The sequence below is a fragment of the Aotus nancymaae genome, unplaced genomic scaffold (assembly GCF_030222135.1).
Source record: "Aotus nancymaae isolate 86718 unplaced genomic scaffold, 86718_ANA_hifiasm-v0.15.2.pri h1tg000048l, whole genome shotgun sequence".
Classification (NCBI taxonomy): Eukaryota; Metazoa; Chordata; class Mammalia; order Primates; family Aotidae; genus Aotus; species Aotus nancymaae.
This window is the reverse complement of record NW_026988462.1, coordinates 525,825-546,091: the sequence shown is the minus strand read 5'-3', so window position 1 is coordinate 546,091 and position 20,267 is coordinate 525,825. Positions and strand designations below refer to the sequence as shown.

The following is a 20,267-nucleotide window of genomic DNA, read 5'->3' as shown; positions in this document are numbered from 1 at the left end:
ACGGTTCTTACCAGGCAGTTCATTCTGATGGGCCCATGTGCTGCACCCCGCTTGGGCCCCATCCCGGCACGCGCCCCGTGTGGCGCAGCACGGGCCAGCTGAGAGGTTGTTTTAAGAAGGCATGTTTGTGTGGTACGCTCACGGGGTCAGGACAACATCAAAGGTAATCTTAAAAAGAGACTCTATCTCTGCCTCCTCTTTTTATATTCAGAAAGGTCATTTCTAAACCAACTATTTGCACCCAAGGCCTCTCTGGAGGAGTTTACCCCATTGTTATTTTTTGCTTGCTATTACAATAAGTCACTTATCCCCCAAACAGATTTAAGAACAATAAACAAATACAAAAGGAAAAGGAACATCTCATCAATAACAAAGACTGCATCTAAAGGCATTGAGTTTATGACTCTTTTACATCTCTTTCCAAGCAAAGCAGGAGTCCTACAGAGAAAGGAATCTGAAAGATGAAAATTATAAAAATAGTAAAAGGATCCAGTTTTAGTCAGAATCTTGTCATTTCTGGGGAGAAATGAAGCTAAATACAGTCTTAGCACTTTGTTGGTGTGCAGGCCGATCTGTGATATAACTAAACGTAGTTTTGGAGTACATCCACTGTGGGGAAATGCGGTAAATCATATTCTCAACGTATGAGGATACTTTCCCTGAATTTAGGCTTCACATTTTGAAGTCAGATTCTGCAAAACACAAGAGAAAAACAGATCTGTGTGCTACACTGAAAACTGAATGAGGCACGTTGCAAGTCACTCGCGTAGAAGGCGCAGCTCAGGGTGACACCAACTAGAAAAGTAACTTTTTCGTTGACTCTGATGTCTCTAGTGATGCTGGATTTTTTCCCCATGGCAGACAGCGCAGATACGAAAACTGTGCAATTTGGTCCAATTAGATTCTCCTCTGTCCCCCACACCCTCCCCCATTGATTTAATGAAGGACTTGGAGGTACAATTCATCACTGATAAATAGTCTCTCTGCCCAGAATGTTTATTAGACTGACAGCAGTGTGCACTCTCCTCGCTTTTTTCCCTCACCACTTATGACTCAGATGAATTTTAATAGGAGCAAAAAGCTTTTATTTGCACTGTAATTTCACTTAAGGATCATAGCCTTCAGAAACTGGCAGACGCTTCTATGTCTTGATTGCAAAACACACACTCAGGAGTAAAGAAACATGCAAAAGATGTTATTATTCAACCTGTCACAGTGCCGCAAATCCACTTGGAACTTAGGCCGTCAAAGCTCCCCCCCCCCACCCTTTTCAATAGGCCTGTGAAGAGGCACTTAGAGATTTCCGCCCTCCCCACACAGAATTAAAGGGGGAATTATATTTTGTTTTTGCATCCCTGCCATCATGATGCCCACAGGAGGCTTTGAGTTACAGCAGGTTTTTCTTGAACAAAATGGAGCTGTCTCACTGCTGCTGCTTTCTTACCCAAGAGAAATGTGACCTGGTGGGATCCAGAACCTTCAGGTGGTGGCTCCAATTTCACCGAGAGACACTTCCTCAAGCCATTTTATCTTCTTTCTATTTGGATCGGGCAAACTGTGGCTCATAGATTTATTCACGGAGAGGATAGGAATTCTCTTTTTTGGAAATGTTCTGCTCCACTGAACTGCCCTGAACATGCCCCTCATTGTTTGCGAGCCGCCTACAGAAGGCGCCGTGAAAATACTTGTCTGTGCATACTGTTTTCCATCCGTGTTTGTAACACCTTGATGTTATTGTCTCTCAGTGCAGAAGGTATTCTCATGCTCCTTCATCTTTTCCTAACCATCTTGTTAAATCAGAAAGACTGTGTCATGTTGTGCCTTTAAGAAAAGCCAGCTTTTTCAATCATGAATTATAACATTTTCTGTCACTTAAAAAAATGGAATTTTAAATACTATTTTGCCCAAAATGAACACTGAACCCCTTTGTCTTAACTTATTGATAGGTAGTGCAGCCGCTCTTGGAGGGCTGTGGGAAGCCTGCGACAGCCATCTGCTGCCATCTACTGGCGCCTGTCCACATGGCACTTCCTCCATCCCTGGGGCGGGTCCAGCTCACGGGATTTGCCTTCATGGGGATAAGTTTGTAGGAGGTGAAGGGAATACAACTAAAATTCTGTTTTCTTTATCATGTTTGGAGATTTTTTCTTAAAGATAGAGGATGATATTTATTGCTGATTAATATTAATAACTGGAATAGTCCTTATTTCAAGAAATTTCTGAAATAACTAGCTCACAATGTATGACAGAAACAAATATTTTGATGTGTGCAGCAATTGAGAACCATTTGAAATGAAGGCTGTTACTGTAATTTGAATTTAAAAGTAAAAAACTGATTTAGAATGAATGCCACTTTTGAGGAAAAGTTCATTTAAACTCATTTATGGTTTTGTTTTGTTTTTTCCTTAAGTACAAGATGCATATCTTAACCAAACTTGCTGCAGAATTGAACAAATTTATGCTGGAAAAAGTGGCTGAGGACACGAGCAGTGTTCTGTATTCCCCGATGCCCGGAGTGGTGGTGGCTGTCTCTGTCAAGCCTGGTGACATGGTAAGGGCTGTGTGTGTGTCTGTGGGACATGCTGGTCTCAGACTTCCCCTTCCAGAGTGATGGCTGAGGGCGCAGCACCATTCGGCTCTTGGCAGTTGTTTCTTAAGTAACCCCCACCAAACAGCAAAATCGCTTTCTTGTGTTGTCTACCTGTTTCACGTTTGCATTAGGTGAGTGCCAGGACTCTCAGCACTTCCCCTCCCAAATGATCTGGGAGTGGAACAGAAAGAAGTCCAGTTTCATTCTGTCAGTTCGCAAATGCAGTGTTTTGGGGAGTACTTTACTTAAAGGTGCTACTCTTGTATGCTGTGCTCAGAGCTTCCTTGAAGAACTCATGCCAGGGAATAATATGCCAAGGAGGAACTTTTTGCATGATTCCTGGAATAAATGTCTAATTGGGAAGAAGAGTTAAGGAAAGGTTAATTCTGCAATCTGCACAGTACCAGAGCACTTCCGTTACTTGGTAAATAAAACGTAGCATCACAGTTGGAAGTTTTTCATCTTGATCTTGTGACATTAAAGCACAAATCAAAGCTATATTATTTCCTCACACAGTCTCGAGATAACCTGCTATGGATGAATTGGTAGGATACACACATTTTCTTAGAACATGGATAGAAATCTCTACTGATGAGCAGCAAAAGTGAAAAGAAAACAATTTAGGAGGAAATGAGGTTTCTGGGGACACTTAGATACTTGCATTTTTATTCATGTGCAGGAAAATAGCCAGACATGACTATCTCTCATGGATGAGGTAGGGGTGATATTTTGTATCTCAGGTCATTGGGGCTTACATTTTAATGCCTCCTGATTTCTTAGTATAGATAAAATATCCTCTTAACATTGAGGGAAAAAATCATGTTGTTGGCTTTGGCTTCTAGAAAAGCATTTGCAATAATCTAAATATCAAGAAAACATCAGTTTTAGTTGTTTAAATGATCAGCTCTGAAACTAATATGTGAAGTTAGAAAACTGACTTAACAGTTGCTTTACCTGGTGATACAGAAATAGAACTATCAGCTCTTTAAGAAAGGCATAAAAGAGGCTACGTAGCTGGGAATTGTTTGCTTTGAAAGCACTGATACTCCTGGAAGAAAGCCCTCATTAAGACTGTCTAATGCCCAAGTGTTAAGGATTTGGGAGAGGCCATAAGAAAGAGTGTGTGTGTGTGTGTGTGTGTGTGTGTGTGTGTGTGTGTGTTTTCCTTAAATCCTTTTCTAACACGTGTGTGTTTTCCTTAAATCCTTTTCTGTGTGTGTGTGTGTGTGTGTAAGTGTTTTCCTTAAATCCTTTTCTAACACCTGAATCCACACCTGAGTGGAGGGAGGTAGGGCAAAAAAGAACGAGACCACTCCTGCCTCAAGCCTGGAGGGTGAGAGGGTGAGACTGCTGCCCTGGTCCCGTCTGCCCAGTGGCCCTCACGGAGGCTGCTCAGAGGCAGTAAATGGGGTGCTCCCAAGGCCAGATCAGTGCAGCCTTCAGGTTTCTTAACAGCTGCTGGCTCCCACATACCGAAAGGGTTTGGCCTTTGTATGTTCCATTTCCTGGTTAATCATTGAATGTGGAAACGCAAGGCATTTCGTAAATGGGAACAATGTGATATTAGTCCTGGGTTCGTCGATGTAGCTCAGATACTGAAAACACCCACCAATAATTAAATGTGCGTACTCATTAAGAATGGTTTAATTTGAGAACTAATTGTTAAAAATATGTTACCGCAGAGCAGTGGGGCCTGTATTGTATGCATTCCTTTAAAGTCAGAGTACCCGGGGGGCCCGCCTGGTGAATCGGCTCATGACCTCAGGATCCATCAGCTCCTCCTGAGTGATGTTTGTGGGGGCTGCTCAGGTGGGGCATACACTTGCTTTTATTTGTCTCTTTTGGTACTTGGAGAGCTTCCTTTCGTAGTCTGTGCCATTGTGTTTTGATAAAACAGTCGATTACTGCTTGTGAAAAATGTCCCAGACCACAAATACTGAAATCCAGTGCAGCCCGAGAAGTTGAATCGTCGGCTCTTAGAACAACTTCTATAATTACATTCTGCTTTGTGTCATTTAAACACAAGGAACTTCCTCGGACCAGAGCACGGCACTTACTTGAGGCTGTTATGAGAAAACACTACTTGTAACGTTGAAGTTTGGTGGTTTCCAGTGATTTTAACACTGCCGGGCGGGTCGCGTTTTCCTCTGCACTAACAGTAGCCGAGCTGGGGGTTCTCCTTTTATGGGTGGGAAGATAATGGAGTCCGTCTCCTTGGCGTATTTTCAAGGAAAATAAGGACCCAGAAATTACTGAGGGCCTTACGAGTATTCTGTTTTTCTTTGGAATGTTACTTTTTATCATTTAAATTCCAGTAACCTATCATGTTTGTGTTTAGCTTAATTTCACTTGACCAATCTTACAATGGTGGGCCTGGCAATAAAGTTCGAAAAAAGTGTCACATAAATCGTAATGAACAAATCTGTTTTGTGAAGTAAACACCTTGAACACAGTTTAAAAACCTCAGGAAGAAGAGACGTGGGGTGGCTGTTGAGAAGTAATGAATCCACTCGGGGCTTGGTGTGTCAGGGTCTGTGAACGGATTCATGTGAAACACTCTCCCTGCCCTAAACACGAAGAGCTTCTCTAGGGCTCACACAGCAAAGTTCCTAATACTTTTCCAGTGTTTGTTACATACTATTTAACATTAAATGTAGCTGGCAGATCACATTTGAAATGATCGTGTAATCGTTTTTTTGAACATGCGGAGAGAGGGTGTTAATATACAGTAAAATGCATGTAAGCAAACAAATCAGTAAGAAAGTAATGGATTGTTAAAGTCAATGATAACTAATGTAAGTTAGAAAACAACTGATAGAATAAATTTTACATGCCTTTTCATATGCCTTCTGAAAATGTTTCTGCAGTAACCCATTTCAGTTTGAAAACAAACTGTTTTCCTAGACACGTAACACTACCGTAGACTGGGAGCACTTCTGTAATCAAAGTTAGCATGACTCAATGTTTTAAACGATCTTTATGATACTCTTGAACAGCAATGTTAAAAATACATATTTTTCAGAATAGTGGTAGAATGCATTTTTCCACATTAATTTCGACTTACAGCTGCTTGAATTTATTACACAATTTTCATTTTGACTTTGAAGTATAAATAGTCATGATGCGCACATTTGCTGTGTTAGCCTTTTGATAACAGAAACAAAACAAAACCCCATAAAATAGTCACCCAGGAGGTATTTTAATATTGCATTTAGTTAAGGTTTTTTGTGTTTTTTTTTTGAGACAGAGTTTCACTCTTGTTGCCATGGCTGGAGTGCAGTGGCATGATCTTGGCTCACTGCAACCTCTGCCCCCAGGTTCAAGTGATTCTCCTGCCTCAGCCTCCTGAGTAACTGAGATTACAGGAGCCCACCACCATAGCCGGATAATTTATTGTATTTTTAGTGGAGATGGGGTTTCATCATGTTGGCCAGGCTGGTCTCAAACTCCTGACCTCAGGTGATCTACCCACCTTGGCCTCCTAAAGTGTAGGGATTACAGGCATGAGCCACCGAGCCCGGCCAGGATTCTTTGAAGTAATGTTTGTATTCTGCAGTCATCACAGATTTGCATCAAAAAATATACACCAAACAATTAAATGAGAAACAAACCATCAGCTGGCTATATACTCATTTGCATTTCTTTCTTTCTTGATGATCGTGAAACCAAGTGAAAGAATAGATTGAAATTAAGTACCTGTTGCTGATTTTTCTTGAGAATTAGCCCATTCAATATTAGTTAGATAGACTTCGGGATATTTTGTGGGGCTAAGAGGAGAAGATCCACTTGTGATGGAATTGACCTTTAGCAGAAGGTTGCTGAGGTGTTTGGGGTTGTTCCTTTTGTGAACAATGCTGTAAAGGCAAAAAAAAAAAAAAAAAAAAGGATGACTGTATGTACAGTGTGCCAGGAAAGCATCACCCTGGCAAGCGCTGGCAGCAGCACCCCTTACACTTCACTCTGATTTTGTTTCCTTCTTGCACGAGCTCCTTTGACAGGGAGGCCCCCAAGCAGGTGGGCAACCACAGGCCACGAGACACAGGCACCCCATCCCATCTCGGAGTATGATGCCCACACCTCCCCTTTGTCCCTAAACTTCATGTAACTGAGCTTAGCCGATCATGGAGAACTGGCAGACTTGGCGAGATACCTTTGTTTTTTATTTCTTAAAGAAACAAGATAGGTCGGGCGCAGTGGCTCACAGCTGTAATCTCAGCACTTAAGGACGCCGAGGCGGGTGGATCATGAGGTCAGGAGATCGAGACCATCCTGACTAACATAGTGAAACCCTGTCTCTACTGAAAATATAAAAATTAGACGGGTGTGGTGGCATGCACCTGTAGTCCCAGTTACTCAGGAGGCTGAGGCAGGAGAACAACTTGAACCCAGGAGGCGGAGGTTGCAGTGAGCCAAGATCGCGCCACTACACTCCGGCCTGGGCAACAGAGAGAGACTCTGTCTTAAAAAAGAAAAAAAAAAAACAACAAGATTTGAAAATTTCATAAGCTCTCAAGAATCCTAAAGAGAAGGCAGGGCCGGGCCCTCCCGGCGTGCACTCGTCTGGCATTGCGCTTGTGTGCCTCACACAGCCCAGGGTTGGTCATTGCATCTCTCCCTGTCAGAGGGGCGAGTCTGGCTGCGTGATAGAGTTTCCAGTTTCTGGATACCTTGATTTACAATCATCAGATGACTGCAATAATTAAATGTACATATTTTATAGCAATAGTTAAGCAATTGATTTGACAAGATGCCGGTCTTCACCCCAACCTCAGATTGTATCCCACAGCACGCACACGCACATCCATGCATCTGTTAACATTTTAAAACTTTAAAATTATGAAACACTACCAACATCCAGAAAGTTACAGGGAAGAATCCAACAAGCACTCCTGTGCCCTCTGTTCACCATTTCCATATGTGATTCAAATGTTATTTAACAATGAGACATGACATACTCCACGCACTTGCCCTGTGCCAAGCTCCCCATCTCATTCCCGTCCTGCTTCTTCAGAGGTAGCAACTGCCCCCTGATTTGGCCTTTTAATCTTTTCCAGATAACATTGATTTTTAGAGTTGGGTTTTGTTGGAGGTAACAATCTGGGAATTTTACAGTTTAATTTACTCAATGATAATTATTGATATAAAAATATTTATATGGATTAGTATATTAAATATAGGAGAGTCCTCTCCAAGCTTGGCGTTTGATTTCATTTTTCAGGAATGATCTGCTTGGGAGTAGAAGGTGTGTTTTCTTTGTTTTAAACATTTTTGTAAGTGACCATTCTCAACCTTACCAAGATTTAAAATACCTTTTTCTCTTTTGCTAAAAATAAAAGTTTACAAAAATCATCCTTTCAGAGTCCTTTAAAGTAGCATGCTTGACAAAGGTAGCAGATGCAGGCTGGTTTCCGAAGGTATTGGGAGTGACATCAGTTTTCACTAGTTCTCTTTGTAACTGTGGGCTTTGGCTCTGGTTTCGAGCTGACTTAGAGGGCAGTAGGGAGTCGTATTTTTCTTCATTTTAAGGAATTGTAAGAGAAACTGGACTTGTTTTATGTTGGCCACAAGTCTGTATTTCTGCCCTTCACCCCTCAAGTGTGGGCTAGTTCTGGGGAGCCCTACTCAAGAGACAAGGGGAGCACTGGGCAGATGGCATGTGTACCTGCAGTCCAGAGCCAGCAGCGGGGCTGGACGGGTGGCCCCTGGTCCCCGAGCCCTCCAGAGTGAGGCCGCTCGTGCATGGGCCATTAGAGGAGCCTTCAGCTGGAGAAGGACCTCTCCTGCCGCCTCGTCTCTCTTTTTAATTTGACGATGGTTCCATCCTTGCTCAGATATTGCACAGTCTCCCGTGGCCTCTTCCCCGTCTCGCTTTACATGAAAATGTTGGGATGTGAATATACGTTTCTTTTTCAGGAAATATCAGGGGATATTTACCAGCCTATCTTACCAGCTCAGAAAGAGGAAGTTGCTATTAATATAATCAGATGTGCCCAGTGCCTTTTTACTCAATCTGAGATGCCTTTTCTTGTGACTGTTAACTGAACCTTTCTTCAGATCTGAAGGCCTTAAAATGCGTGCCGTTCAGGCACCTGTGTTCCAAGTAGACCAGCCTTGAACAATGAAATGGAGGGATTTTCACTTTTGTGGTGCAGTCAGCAGGGCTGATATTGATCCGTGTTTTCCGGCGGCCAGGGCCGCAGAAGCGGAGACTGCAGCGGGCTGCTGAGCCCTCCGAGCCTTCTGTCTAATTTGGCATAAAAACACAGAGCGTAGGACAACAAAAGAAGCCTCCTTTTTCCATAAAAATTCTTCCTCCCACCCACCCTTCTTCCCCAAAAAGGGGACTTAATTTTTCAGCTGCACACAGTGATTTGGTGCTCACTCTTGCATTGAAACAGTTGCTGTCTGAACAGGCAGGAAACAGTTTTCTTTTAATTGCCGAAATCATTCGGAAGTGCTTCATGCCCTGCTTCTGTACAGCAGATGCTGTGCATTAATTGGCCTGCGTAGAAGTGACCCAGGGTTCCTTGCAGCGGGCCCAATTTTAGGCAGAGGGTTTAAATAGCTTATTTATTATTTTGTATAATCTGGCGTACATTGTGCGCTCCTGCACGTGTCGCATTTCATGGTCTGCAGTTTCTAATGTCATGTGGGTTTCAAAACCTGCATTTCTCTGGTAATGTACTAGCAGCAGGTAAGCTCAAAATACCATCCATCAGGAGCTAATTTTTTATCCAGATACTCCAATGACTGATGAACCTGTCTTTTGTATGAATGTTTAGCACAGTGGAAAGCCATATGCCACTGGCACCGTTTCCTCTGCATTCCTTACAGTTGCTAGAGAGTGGGCTTCCTGGGGGGTGGGGGGACTCGATGCTGTGTACGTCCTTTGGCCTATATTTCCATGATAACACCTTTAAAACAGCCCTGGGTTCGGGCAACAACAAGAGGATGGGGCCGTCTTAAAGGAGACCTGACTCCCTCGTCATTTTCTTTATCAGAAATTTGACTGCACACTCTTAATAGGGAACCTTGTTTTGTTACTCCCCGTCTGTTCCAAACAGACCTCAGCCCATTAGAAGGGCCTCCCTTGTGTGGGAGACCACAGCTGTTACTGTAAATCTCATCCACTCACTGTATCACCCCCATTTTGTGGCTCTGAAGGATGAAATTGAGAAATGGAATACTGTGCAGTCATCCTTTACATCTCCAATTTTAGGCCTTTGCCATCATTTTCATGCTTTTATTCCAAATCAAATAACATTAGTGAGCGACACCACCTTCTGATGAATATCTGCTACTGAGCTCCACTTTCAAGTCTGTACTTGTGGGGGCTTCCTTTTATGTTTGGTGGTCTTTTTTCCCCCTTTCTCTTCTCTTTCTTCCTGCACTTTCTTTGAGCATTCTTAGTGGCCATGGCAGTTTGCAGTTTGAAGGATCCGCATTGCTAAATATGTCCCTGTCTTAGCTTGTTTTCTGAGCAGGAACAAGTGCTGGAGAAGGTTCCCTGTCTTTTAATCTTTGTGGAAGGAGTGAAGAGAACTTGGTAGAAGGGATATTGGGGGCTTTAATCAGAAATAAGAAGTGGTTTAAATCATTAGCACAACAAAGCGTACTATAAGCTTGAAGATAAAAGTCTCTGGGGAAAGAGTCCTCTGAAAATAAATGGAACTTGATAGATTTCCATATCATTTATAACTTCCCTTAATTACACTTGGAAGACTTGCCAGTAAAACTGGAAAATTGGCAGCCTATATCCATTAGAGTCATTTTGCCGACCATGGCAAGCAGCTGGCTTTATGGGATTTGATTCCCATCACTCACAATTCATCATCAGCTGGAGGTGTCTGCAGCTCTTCAGCACAGAGCAATGCTGGGTGACACTCGGGCCCTCACGACATGCGAAAATCTGCTGAGTAAATGGGCCAAGGTTTCTCTCAAGCCCCTTTTGGGGCAAGGCCGACTCCCGCTTAATGAGTGCCGCTCTGATAATCGGATGCGAATGTGAACCTTGACCCCGTGTCAAAGGAGAGTACGCAATAAGCTGGATGAAAGATACAGGACTCAGACCTCCAAACTTTACACCAATTAGACAGTGAGCGGGGAAATACATCAGGCCCACTAGGTTCATCGAAAAGACTTTCGAGGCTTGTGACCACTTTGTAAGCCCAACACTGGAGACATCCTGTCACAGTCATTAAGTCTTCATCAGATGATTCAGAAAAGTGTTGGAGAAGCGTGCGCACACATCCTGCAGGAATGGCCTGCACGTGGGGGCGTCTGATGGAGACGGAATGTCAGAGGCCCCTCTCAGTGCACCCAATTAATGCCTGGCTTCCCGGGTGCCCCAGGGGAATCAGGAGGGTGTTGCCTCCACTGGGCCCACTGCCCAGCTCCCTTGTGGAGCCTAGGGTGTGCAGTGCATTCTGCAAGAGCCAGCGCTGCTGGGAGCAAGGCTCGGAAGTCCTAAGGTGAGAGCCCCTGCTCCCAGTGGCTGAGTGGCAGCATGTTGCTATTGTTGGAAGGAGCCCAGCTCCATGCCTGCCCATCCCTGGAGCACACTCTCCAGTGTAGCCTCTTCCCCCAGACTGGGGCAGACGTAGTTTGTTTCCATTGCATTCTTTGATGTTTGGTTTATATCAAATTTGGCTCTCTAGCTTGATTTTTTCCAAAGGATGAAACAAGTTGAAATTCAATTAAGTTCACGTGTGCATGTGTGTGTGTATGAGAGAGTGTGTGTGTGTGTGTGTGTGTGTGTGTTGGGATAGAACATGATTCTGTTGAACAAGCCGTCTCTCACTGTTTTGTAGGTCATCAAGGATGTTTTTAAGCACCATCTCTTAGGGATAAATTAGTGAAAACGGTCTACAAAACAGATTGTGTAAAGTTAATAGAGAAGTGGGTTACTTAGGTTTTCATTTGCAGCTAAGTGATCTAACTGGGCACAGTGGCTGACACCTGCAACCCCAGCGCTTTGGGAGGCCAAGGTGGGTGGATCACTTGAGGTCAGGAGTTTGAGACCAGCCTGGCCAACATGGTGAAACCCTGTCTATACTAAAAATATAAAAATTAGCTGGACGTGGTGGTGCATGCCTGTAATTTCAGCTACTCAGGAGGCTGAGGCAGGAGAATAGCTTGAACCTGGGAGGTGGAGGTTGCAGTGAGCTGAGATCGAGCCATTGCACTCCAGCCTGGGCAACAGAGTGAGATTCTGTCTCTAAAAAATAAATAAATAAATAGAGCTAAATACTCTAAATAGACTGTGGACACCATGAGAGGAACTAGGGAGGGGAAACAGGAGTGAGAGGAGGGGATAGAGCAGGGAGGATCTAATTCTATGATTCAGGGCTGTGCTGTGGGTTGGGCAGAAGGTGGGATCTCTTCAGTAGAGACACACTTTCTTTAAAGTCCTTTCAATGGAATTGCTGGACTCTCACAATCAGAGGGAAGGACTGTTTTAATTTCAGGCCTCCCCACTTTTCCTGACTGTAGCAGGCTAAATCCGAGGTTTTGTTCTGTGTGCGATCGGGGACCCAGCACTTGCAGTCACCTGTGCGTCACCTCTTTGCAAATCGCCCACGTTAGAAGCACAGAGCCAGCCACAAAGGGGGTCAGTGGCAGCGACAGCAGAGCCCATAAGCCCCTGTCCACCACCTGCCTGCTCCCAGGCCCTGGCGGGCCCAGAATAGAACTGTAGCCGGCTCAGATTGGCCTTTGCCTCCGGCATGACATTGGGAAATCCCCAGGCCTCATTTCTGCTTCATATTTGCACTTTAGTTGCTAATGCGCCTACTTGAAGATCCTGTAAAACAGAAGCAGGAGCTGCCTGCCTGTCTGGCCCACAGATTCTGAGCAATGGGATGGGAGGGGACAAGTGGCAGAGGGGCACAGCTGCTGGCAGACGGGGTAGGGGCTGTGCCACCCATGCGAAGCTGAGGTGCGTGGTGGGGAGGCAGGGCTCCGACCAGTCCTTGGGCCCTCAGATGCCTGCAGAGGAAGGGCTGAGTAAGTGTGTGGGAGGCCAGCATGCATTCCCCAGGGAGCTCCTCCATCTGGAGAGAGAATGGTGCCCAGAGCGGGAAGGTGGATTCCTAATTTTTGGATGGCATTTCCATTATGTTCTTTTGAGTCTCAGATCCATTTCCCAGAGAGTCCCCGGTCCTGTTGCCTGAGTGCTCAGTCCTGGGTTACAGTGGGTCGCAGTGAGTCCAGCTTCAAAGAGGACACGGCTGGGCTTCCAGGGTCCCCTGTGTGCAGCTGGCTGGCAGGTGCAGACAGTGAACCAGGCCTGCTCCTGGCTTCCCTGGTCCCTGCCTGCCTTTAAAGAGAGAAAAAGGGCTCTAAAATGCCGGCTGGAGCGACTGTTCTGACGCCCCTGACTGGGGCCTCTGCATTGTCTCTGCGCTGCCCCTCCCATCCCCCTGCAAATAGCACTTGAGGCCGATTCTTCATTCTCCCTGGAATGCAGATGCCAGGTGAAAATGAATCAAAAAGGGCAGCGCGGGCAGTGCTTCCAGGCCCAGCTCCTCAGCGCGGTGTCTCTCCTCTGTGCCAGCGCCAAAGCCTTGGCATCCTCTCTCTTCCTATATTTCTGTGCCAGGAAAAAGCAGCCCACCACCTGAACAGCAGAGGAAAAGAGTACCTCGGGCTCTGGCACTCCAGAGTGCCAGCAAGACAGCTTGTGCCACACGGGGAGCCCGGAGGGGGACTTGAGATCATCTGGGGATTTCAGGAAAGAACATTCTCTAGGCACTTCAGCGGCATTGGCCGAGCATGGCCACGGTGCTGTGAAGGGCCAGGAGCCCCACGCCAGGATGCCCACCCACACCCCGTAGCCGTTGCCCTAGGAACCTGGACTTGCCCGTTTCAAAGACTGGGAGGCCCTTTTTCAAAAAGGCAAGAGAAAAACCTGGCCGGCTCAGGATGCTGACCCATCGAGGCAGAGCGAAGTGAGTGTGTGGCATAGTTTTCAGCCGCAGTGAACTCCTACAGTGAAGCCTTGGGCTTAACCCCAGTGAGCTTCCACCCAGCTCAGCCTGGCTGCCCTCAGAATGAAAGGCAAGCTCTGAACGCAGTCTGGGCAAGGCCTCGTGGGCACTCCCAGTCTCCTTGCGTGGAATGTGTGTAGCTCCCTGGAAGTCATTCCCAGTGGGGAAGGGCTTTTCAGAAGCTGCCTCGTTGTGGGTACTCAGTGTGTCATGCAGAGGATGGGACAGTGGTCCTCGTGGCGCCAGGGCTGAGCTGTTCCCAGCTCCCCGGGACTATAGACAGAAAGGTGTGCTTTTGGTGTTTTGTTTCATTTTGTTTTGTTTTTGGTAACAGCTATACTGAGCTGTAATTCACATACAATTTAGCCCTTGAAAGTGTACAATTCAGTGGTTTTAGTCAATTCAGAGTTGTGTAGCTGTCACCACAATGAATTTTGGAACATTTTTATCACTCCCAAAAGAAACTCTGTACGAGGCCGGGTGTGGTGGCTCACGCCTGTAATCCCAACACTTTGGGAGGCCGAGGTGGGCAGATCATGAGGTCAGGAGTTCGAGACCAGCCTGACCAATATGGTGAAACCCCATCTCTACTCTTCTGTAAATACAAAAATTAGCTGGGTGTGGTGTCAGGCACCTGTAATCCCAGCTACTCAGTAGACTGGGGAAAGAGAATCACTTGAACCTGGAAGGCGGAGGTTGCAGTGAGCCAAGATTGCGCCATTGTACTCCAGCCTGGACAACAGAGCAAGACTCTGTTTCAAAAAAAAAAAAAAAAAAACCTGTATCCTGGCCGGATGCAGTGGCTCACGCTTGTAATTCCAACACTTTGGGAGGCAAAGGCGGGCGGATCACGAAGTCAAGAGATCAAGACCCTCCTGGCCAACATGGTAAAACACCGACTCTACTAAAAATACAAAAATTAGCTGGGTGTGGTGGCACGCGCCTGTAGTCCCAGCTACTCTGGGAGGCTGAGGCAGGAGAATCGCTTGAACCAGGGAGGTGGAGGTTGCAGTGAGCTGAGATCGAGCCACTGTGCTCCAGCCTGGTGACAGAGTGAGACTCCATCTCAAAAACAAAACAAAACAAAACAAAACAAAAAAACCTGTATCCTTCAGCAGTCACTCCCCTTCCCCCTTCAACCCCAGGCAACCTTGAGTCTGTCTGTAAAGATTTCTGGACGTTTCAGGTAAGTGGAAGACATTCCAATTTCCCAGCACCTCTGTTAGTGGCAGAGCCAGACTCAGAGATCCCCAGGGTAAGCCCCGCAGGCGGGGTCCCCAGTTCTCCGGGGTCCCCCAGTCAGGGAAAAAGTCCCTGACTTTTTTCCAACAAGGACTTTGAGAGAGAGAGTGGCTTTTCTCTACTGTCCCTAAAGATGAGTTTGGAATAGGAAACATTAGAGATCTTTGCAGTTGTTTAGAGACACAAATTTTGGGGCATTTGAAAGATAATTTTGTAATGGCTTCATTCCTAAGCATTATTGCAAAATTAGAAGCTTTTAAAACTCCTTTGTTTTCCAGGTCGCTGAAGGTCAAGAAATTTGTGTGATTGAAGCCATGAAAATGCAGAATAGTATGACAGCTGGGAAAACTGGCACGGTAAGTCCCCAAGTCCCCATCAGCCCAGGCCGGCCTGTGATGGAGGAACGTCCACCTTTGAATCATGGATGATTTGGCTGGAAAGGGACCACAGAGGCAGGCGCCCTCTTCCCCTTCTCCCTTTTACAGAGGAGGCCACTAGGATTGGGAGCTTTTGCCATTCTGCCCTGATGTGTCCCTGCCTCATCCAGAGCGTGCCTTCCAAAAAAGTCTGTGTATTATGTTCAGGTAGTCAAAGAACAATTGTTCTTCACCTTAATGTCTTTCAAATTAAGGGGTCTTTAATTTTTAATGTTTACATCTGTCTTGGAGGCAGTTAGTTATCTAAAACTTTAGGTCACACAGCAGGAAACGGTTTTACAGATTGCAAAAATTAATGTAACTCTTCAAGACAATTTCTCTATAAAGAGAACATTTCAGTTGCAGATCAAGAGAAGCTGAAACCCCATATGCATGTGGGACTTAATTATTTAGGGAGAAAAAAAAGGAGAGTATCTATTAGTACTGAAATTCATTAATGGTGAAACTTAAGTGTATTTTTCCTTGAAGAAAATAGAAAAGTCTTTTTAAGCAATAACTTCATTATTCTTCCTCTGACTAAAAGGATCCCATTAGTAGGTAAAGATCTTTTCCAAGGGCCATTTGGGTTGGGAAGTGTCTGCAGGGTGGGGCATGATTGGAAGCGCAGGGCTGGCCATGTTCTGCGTGTGGCCATGTCTTGGGACCACTTGGTGCAAAGAGATCCATCAGTCCATAACCAGGTTTGCTTCAGAGAGACGCGGCCTCAGTCTCATGCTCTGTCACTGCAGAAGGCAATGAAACTGATTCTCAGAGAAGGGGCAGGGAGAACAGAGGCCCAGGTGTATGCCGGCGCTCCTGAGCCAGCAGCAGGTCTGGAGGGGTGCGGACAGCTGCGGCGTCTTGGTGGGATGTGGAGAGTAAAATGGCATGATTTGCAGTGTTTTAAGGAATTCTTTCTAAATTACTTTTTTAAAAAGTGAACAAGAAAACATTGGTTTCTGTTGATGTAAAGATGCTTTTATTGGTTCTTTGGGATTTAACGTTTGTGCTTGCTAGTGTCATGACACCCATCCCTGATGAGAACTTGGCCTAGTTGTGGGGACTGAGAAGGTGTGTCTGCTGCATGCCAAGGGCCCTGTGCTGTGGGACTGAGGTGCTAATGCAGAGATGAACTTGGCCTTAGTTCCCTGAAGGGTTGTGGTGCCATGCATCAGTGGGTTTCCCGTCCTCATGGCCTGGGTCTTCCTCCACCCTCATGGCTGGAGCCATGCTGTGCATTCCGCTCGCCTCTCCCCATCCCCAGGCCTCTCCATTCCAACCCAGCCAGGAACCACAGAAGTGGCCTGAAGCCCCCATGCAGAGTAGCAGGGCCTGGTTCCTACCTGTGAGGCCGCTTTTCCTCCCAGAGAAAAAGTTCACAAAGGAAACAGATCCTCAACTGTGGCAATCGTAGCATCACTAAAACAACGTCATGTAGGAGGGCTGCTAAATGGAGACAGGAGCATCGTGGAAAGCAGCCTCTTCAGTCCAAGCAGCAAGGTCTGCAGTGGCCGATTAGTTCCAACCTGTTGTTCATTTTCAGGCCTGAGCCAGAGCCTCCACCAAGTCAGATGACTGTCTCTTCCCCACCTCAGCCCCCTCCTTGCTAATTGAGCCTGAACACAAATTTGGGAAAGCAAAACTTAGGATTGACCAAAATCGGTAGGACAAGAAGGCACAGTCCACACACCCACGGTGCTGGAAAGGGCGACCGTACAGCCCCACCGCTGCCGAGGACTCTGTTTTCCTTCAAAAGGAAGGTGGCGCTCAGGCGAGGGAAGTCCGCCTCTTACTCAGCAGCTGATCTGACTGTCGAATGTTTTATTCTTTTTCTTTTACGCTAAATATTCCATTAATTCTCAGAGAACATTTCCACAACCTAAAACCGTAGAAAGAGAGGGAGGCGGCACCTGGCAGTGAAGAGCCCACCTCAACCTGAGTGTGCCCAGTGCGAGGGGCCAGAGCGCAGGCCACAGCACGAGTTCCCCGGAGCGCAGCCCTCAGGCTGGCCACTGTGAGGGTGCTGAGGACAGCGGAGGCGAGAAAGGGGAGGGGTGCGGCAGAGCCACCGGGGCACCTCCTGTTCACCAGGGTCCCTCCGACCGGCTCCGGTGGGGTGGTTCGTGCCTGGGCTGCTGGGCCTGCAGGACTGTGCATTTCTAAAAGTGGATTAGGAGCCTACCGCCTCCTGGTTCTGGTTACTAATTCTTACTCTCCCCTCCCTCTGCATTTTTAAAAATTCAAGGTGAAATCCGTACACTGTCGAGCTGGAGACACAGTTGGAGAAGGGGATCTGCTCGTGGAACTGGAATGAATGATGTATAACCTTTCATTCATCACCCAATTTAATTCGCCATTTGTGTGATGCTTTCACACAATTGATTCAAGCATTTTACAGAACACCCCCATGCAGCTACGTTTTACATCGTCATATTACACAGAATCAAGACCAATATTCTGCCAAAAAAATCACCAATGGAAATTTTCATTGATGTAAATGCTGTACGTATGATTTGTACTTCTCCTGTGAGACTTCCTAGTGTCAAACTGAAATCAATAAAACAGCGTTTGTCTAAATATTAGTTTGCCCTTTTTTTGAATGAAGATAATGTATACTTAGGCGACAGGCTCTGCCAGTGGACCACCAGCATTTCTTTGTGATCCTTTTGGAACATTGAGGTTTGCTATAAATGTCATTTCTCTGCCTGGCTTTATTAGCACTTGACTTTTTTCATCTCATTGCCTGCCTTCTTCTGGAAGTGAGGCCCTCACTCCTGGTGCTGATTTTCATAACTTCTTAAGGATTGGGGAGTGCAGATGCAGATTTAGGCAATCCCCTTCCTGCTGTGGCTCTCTTTGTGGGTGTGGTGCTGATGGCTGACCCCTATGGAGGTCACCTTGAGGTTTCCTGGAAGCCTAGGGTGCTGTCTGCACTATTTTGAGGATGAGCATGCTGCCTGGTCCCTTCCCCATTGCACAAGCGGGGCAGACACAGGGTGCTTGGGGGGCCTCACCCACCCCGTCAAGGATGGGGCTGCCACAAGCTGATCAGCTGAGACCCATCCCAGCCTTTTTGTGTTTTTTTGTGAAGCAAGTTTCCATTAAGCAAAAGAAGCTAAAAATAATGATCATGTTTTTGTACCAGATGCAGTTAGCGATCAGATCTACCATTAAGTTGAAGAGTAAGTGAGCTCTCCCAACAGAGAACGAGGTTACTGAGAATCGCAGCAGCTGCATTTTCATTTGGTTCTGAAAATCTTGGAATACGTTTCAGACTTTGCTGGGAAGCAGAAGCAAAGAGCCGTGCACCGAGTTGAGTCGATGCTGACAATTATCAGATGGAGGTGGGTAGTAATTGGTACTTCGTGCTTTGCTAAAATTATTTTAAGTGCTGTTTGTATTTGGAAGCTAAGCTTCTGTCAGGCCTGAAGAACAAATTACTAATGCGTTGGCTCTTCTCTGAAAGGACCACCCCCAAATGCTCTCCCTTCAGGGGGCAGGGATGGGGCCTGACTGCTGAGATCTGGGCTCAGATAAACTTCCACTTGAGTCCGGGTGCTCAGCTGTGTCTCCCAGCAAGTGGGTGTTCATTATGTTTTTGGACCAGAATGTAAAGAACCTTCTACCAAATAAGTATACTAAAAAAACGGGGGGTCAGACACAGCACCAACACTTTTATATTTGGTTTCCCAAAACATCGACTTCAATTTTAAATAACCTTTAATATTGCTGTGAAGCTTGATATAAAAAATATGAAGAACGGTGCTGTACACACTCTGATACATGGCATCCTTGCCCTATGAACCTTCTTTATAAATTTTACCCAGCCGTCTAAAATCAGCTCTCTCAGGGGCTACAGGCCACAATCAGTCTAGTAGCGCTGCTGAAATCTAGCTGCAACACCAAGTCTTTTACATGGATCCCAAATGTTATCTCGAGCTCAAAGCTGAGCAAACAAAAACAATAGAACAAGGAGGAAGAGGCGAGTAAGAAGAATTGGGCATGATCACACAAATTCTCTAAATGTCATTTAGGGGAATTAAAATCCTATATTTTTCTTACCAGGTAGAAAGATGGGAGGGAACCAGCTTGCTACTTATATGTCAACATTATTTGTAAAATCAGATGCCACTGAAATATTGGTTCCTTTTCCCGTGGATTCCCTGGAAAAGGCTCTGTTCTGCTTCCACCTTCACCCAGCATGAGCTGGGTTGGGAGCATCTCGGAGACCCGGGGCGCTCAGGCCTAGACCCAGCCTGCCCGTCCTGCTCATCTGTTCTCCCGGGGGTTGTAGCGCAGCCCGTGCGGCCCCTCAGAGTCGTAGCTGTCGTGGTGCGGGAGCTGGGCCCACTCCGGCGGGAAGGTAGCCGTGGTGTACACGAAGCACTGCGCCTCGGCGGGCGCCGGCGGCTCCTCCGCTCCTGGGGCCCGGTCCTCCAGCAGCTGCACCCGCAGCGCCGTGCGCTGGTACAGGGTAGGGCAGCTCTCGAAGTCGTCCAGGAAGCGCAGCATCCGCTCGTCCACCGCGTAGACCTCGCCCTCCACGCGGCGCCCCGAGCCGGGCAGGTGCAGCAGCCACGGGATGTTGTGCTCCCCCGCGATCACCAGCGGGTAGGGCTCCAGCGTGCAACCGCGCGCCCGGAAGGCTGCGGAGCCGTGGGCGCCGTCCCGCAGGACCCGGTGGTTGGGCTGGCCCCGCTTCAGGGTGCCGTATACGAAGAGGAGGGCCATCAGGCAGAGCTGTGGGGAGAGGAGGCGACTGGTGAGCCCGTGGCAGGAGCTCTGCGTCTGCACCCGGGGTCGGCGCGCGGCCCAGAGCGTCTCAACTGGGGCCGCTCCCCCGTGGGGGGTCACAGCTCGCGCCATGGGAATGCGCCTGGCTCCCATCAGGCGTTACCTACTGACGCAGATGAGAATGGCCAACGGTTTTCACACATCATGAGACGTTTTGGTTTTCGGCCATCATTTAAACCTGGTTTTCGGCCATCATTTAAACCGTGAAAACCGTTCCTAGCTTGTGGGCTGTTCACA

General features: G+C 46.7%; 2 protein-coding genes across 7 annotated transcripts in view; one reads left to right on the top strand and one right to left on the bottom strand.

Annotated features, from left to right (window-relative positions):
* PCCA (propionyl-CoA carboxylase subunit alpha) overlaps nt 1–17,813 on the top strand; it is a 433,326-nt gene extending 415,513 nt beyond the window's left edge. For all 4 annotated transcript variants that reach the window (XM_064362172.1, XM_064362171.1, XM_064362174.1 and 1 more), the window contains 3 exons: nt 2,411–2,551; nt 15,099–15,176; nt 17,482–17,813. In XM_064362172.1, the coding sequence (XP_064218242.1) occupies nt 2,411–2,551; nt 15,099–15,176; nt 17,482–17,550 (288 nt within the window). In that variant the 3' untranslated portion in view covers nt 17,551–17,813. The remainder of the gene's footprint in view (nt 1–2,410; nt 2,552–15,098; nt 15,177–17,481) is intronic.
* The window catches only part of GGACT (gamma-glutamylamine cyclotransferase), a 56,306-nt gene continuing 53,408 nt past the window's right edge, over nt 17,370–20,267 (bottom strand). For all 3 annotated transcript variants that reach the window (XM_012440949.2, XM_012440947.3, XM_012440950.3), the window contains exon 3: nt 17,370–19,976. In XM_012440949.2, coding sequence (XP_012296372.1) covers nt 19,506–19,967 — 462 coding nt within the window. In that variant the 5' untranslated portion in view covers nt 19,968–19,976 and the 3' untranslated portion in view covers nt 17,370–19,505. The remainder of the gene's footprint in view (nt 19,977–20,267) is intronic.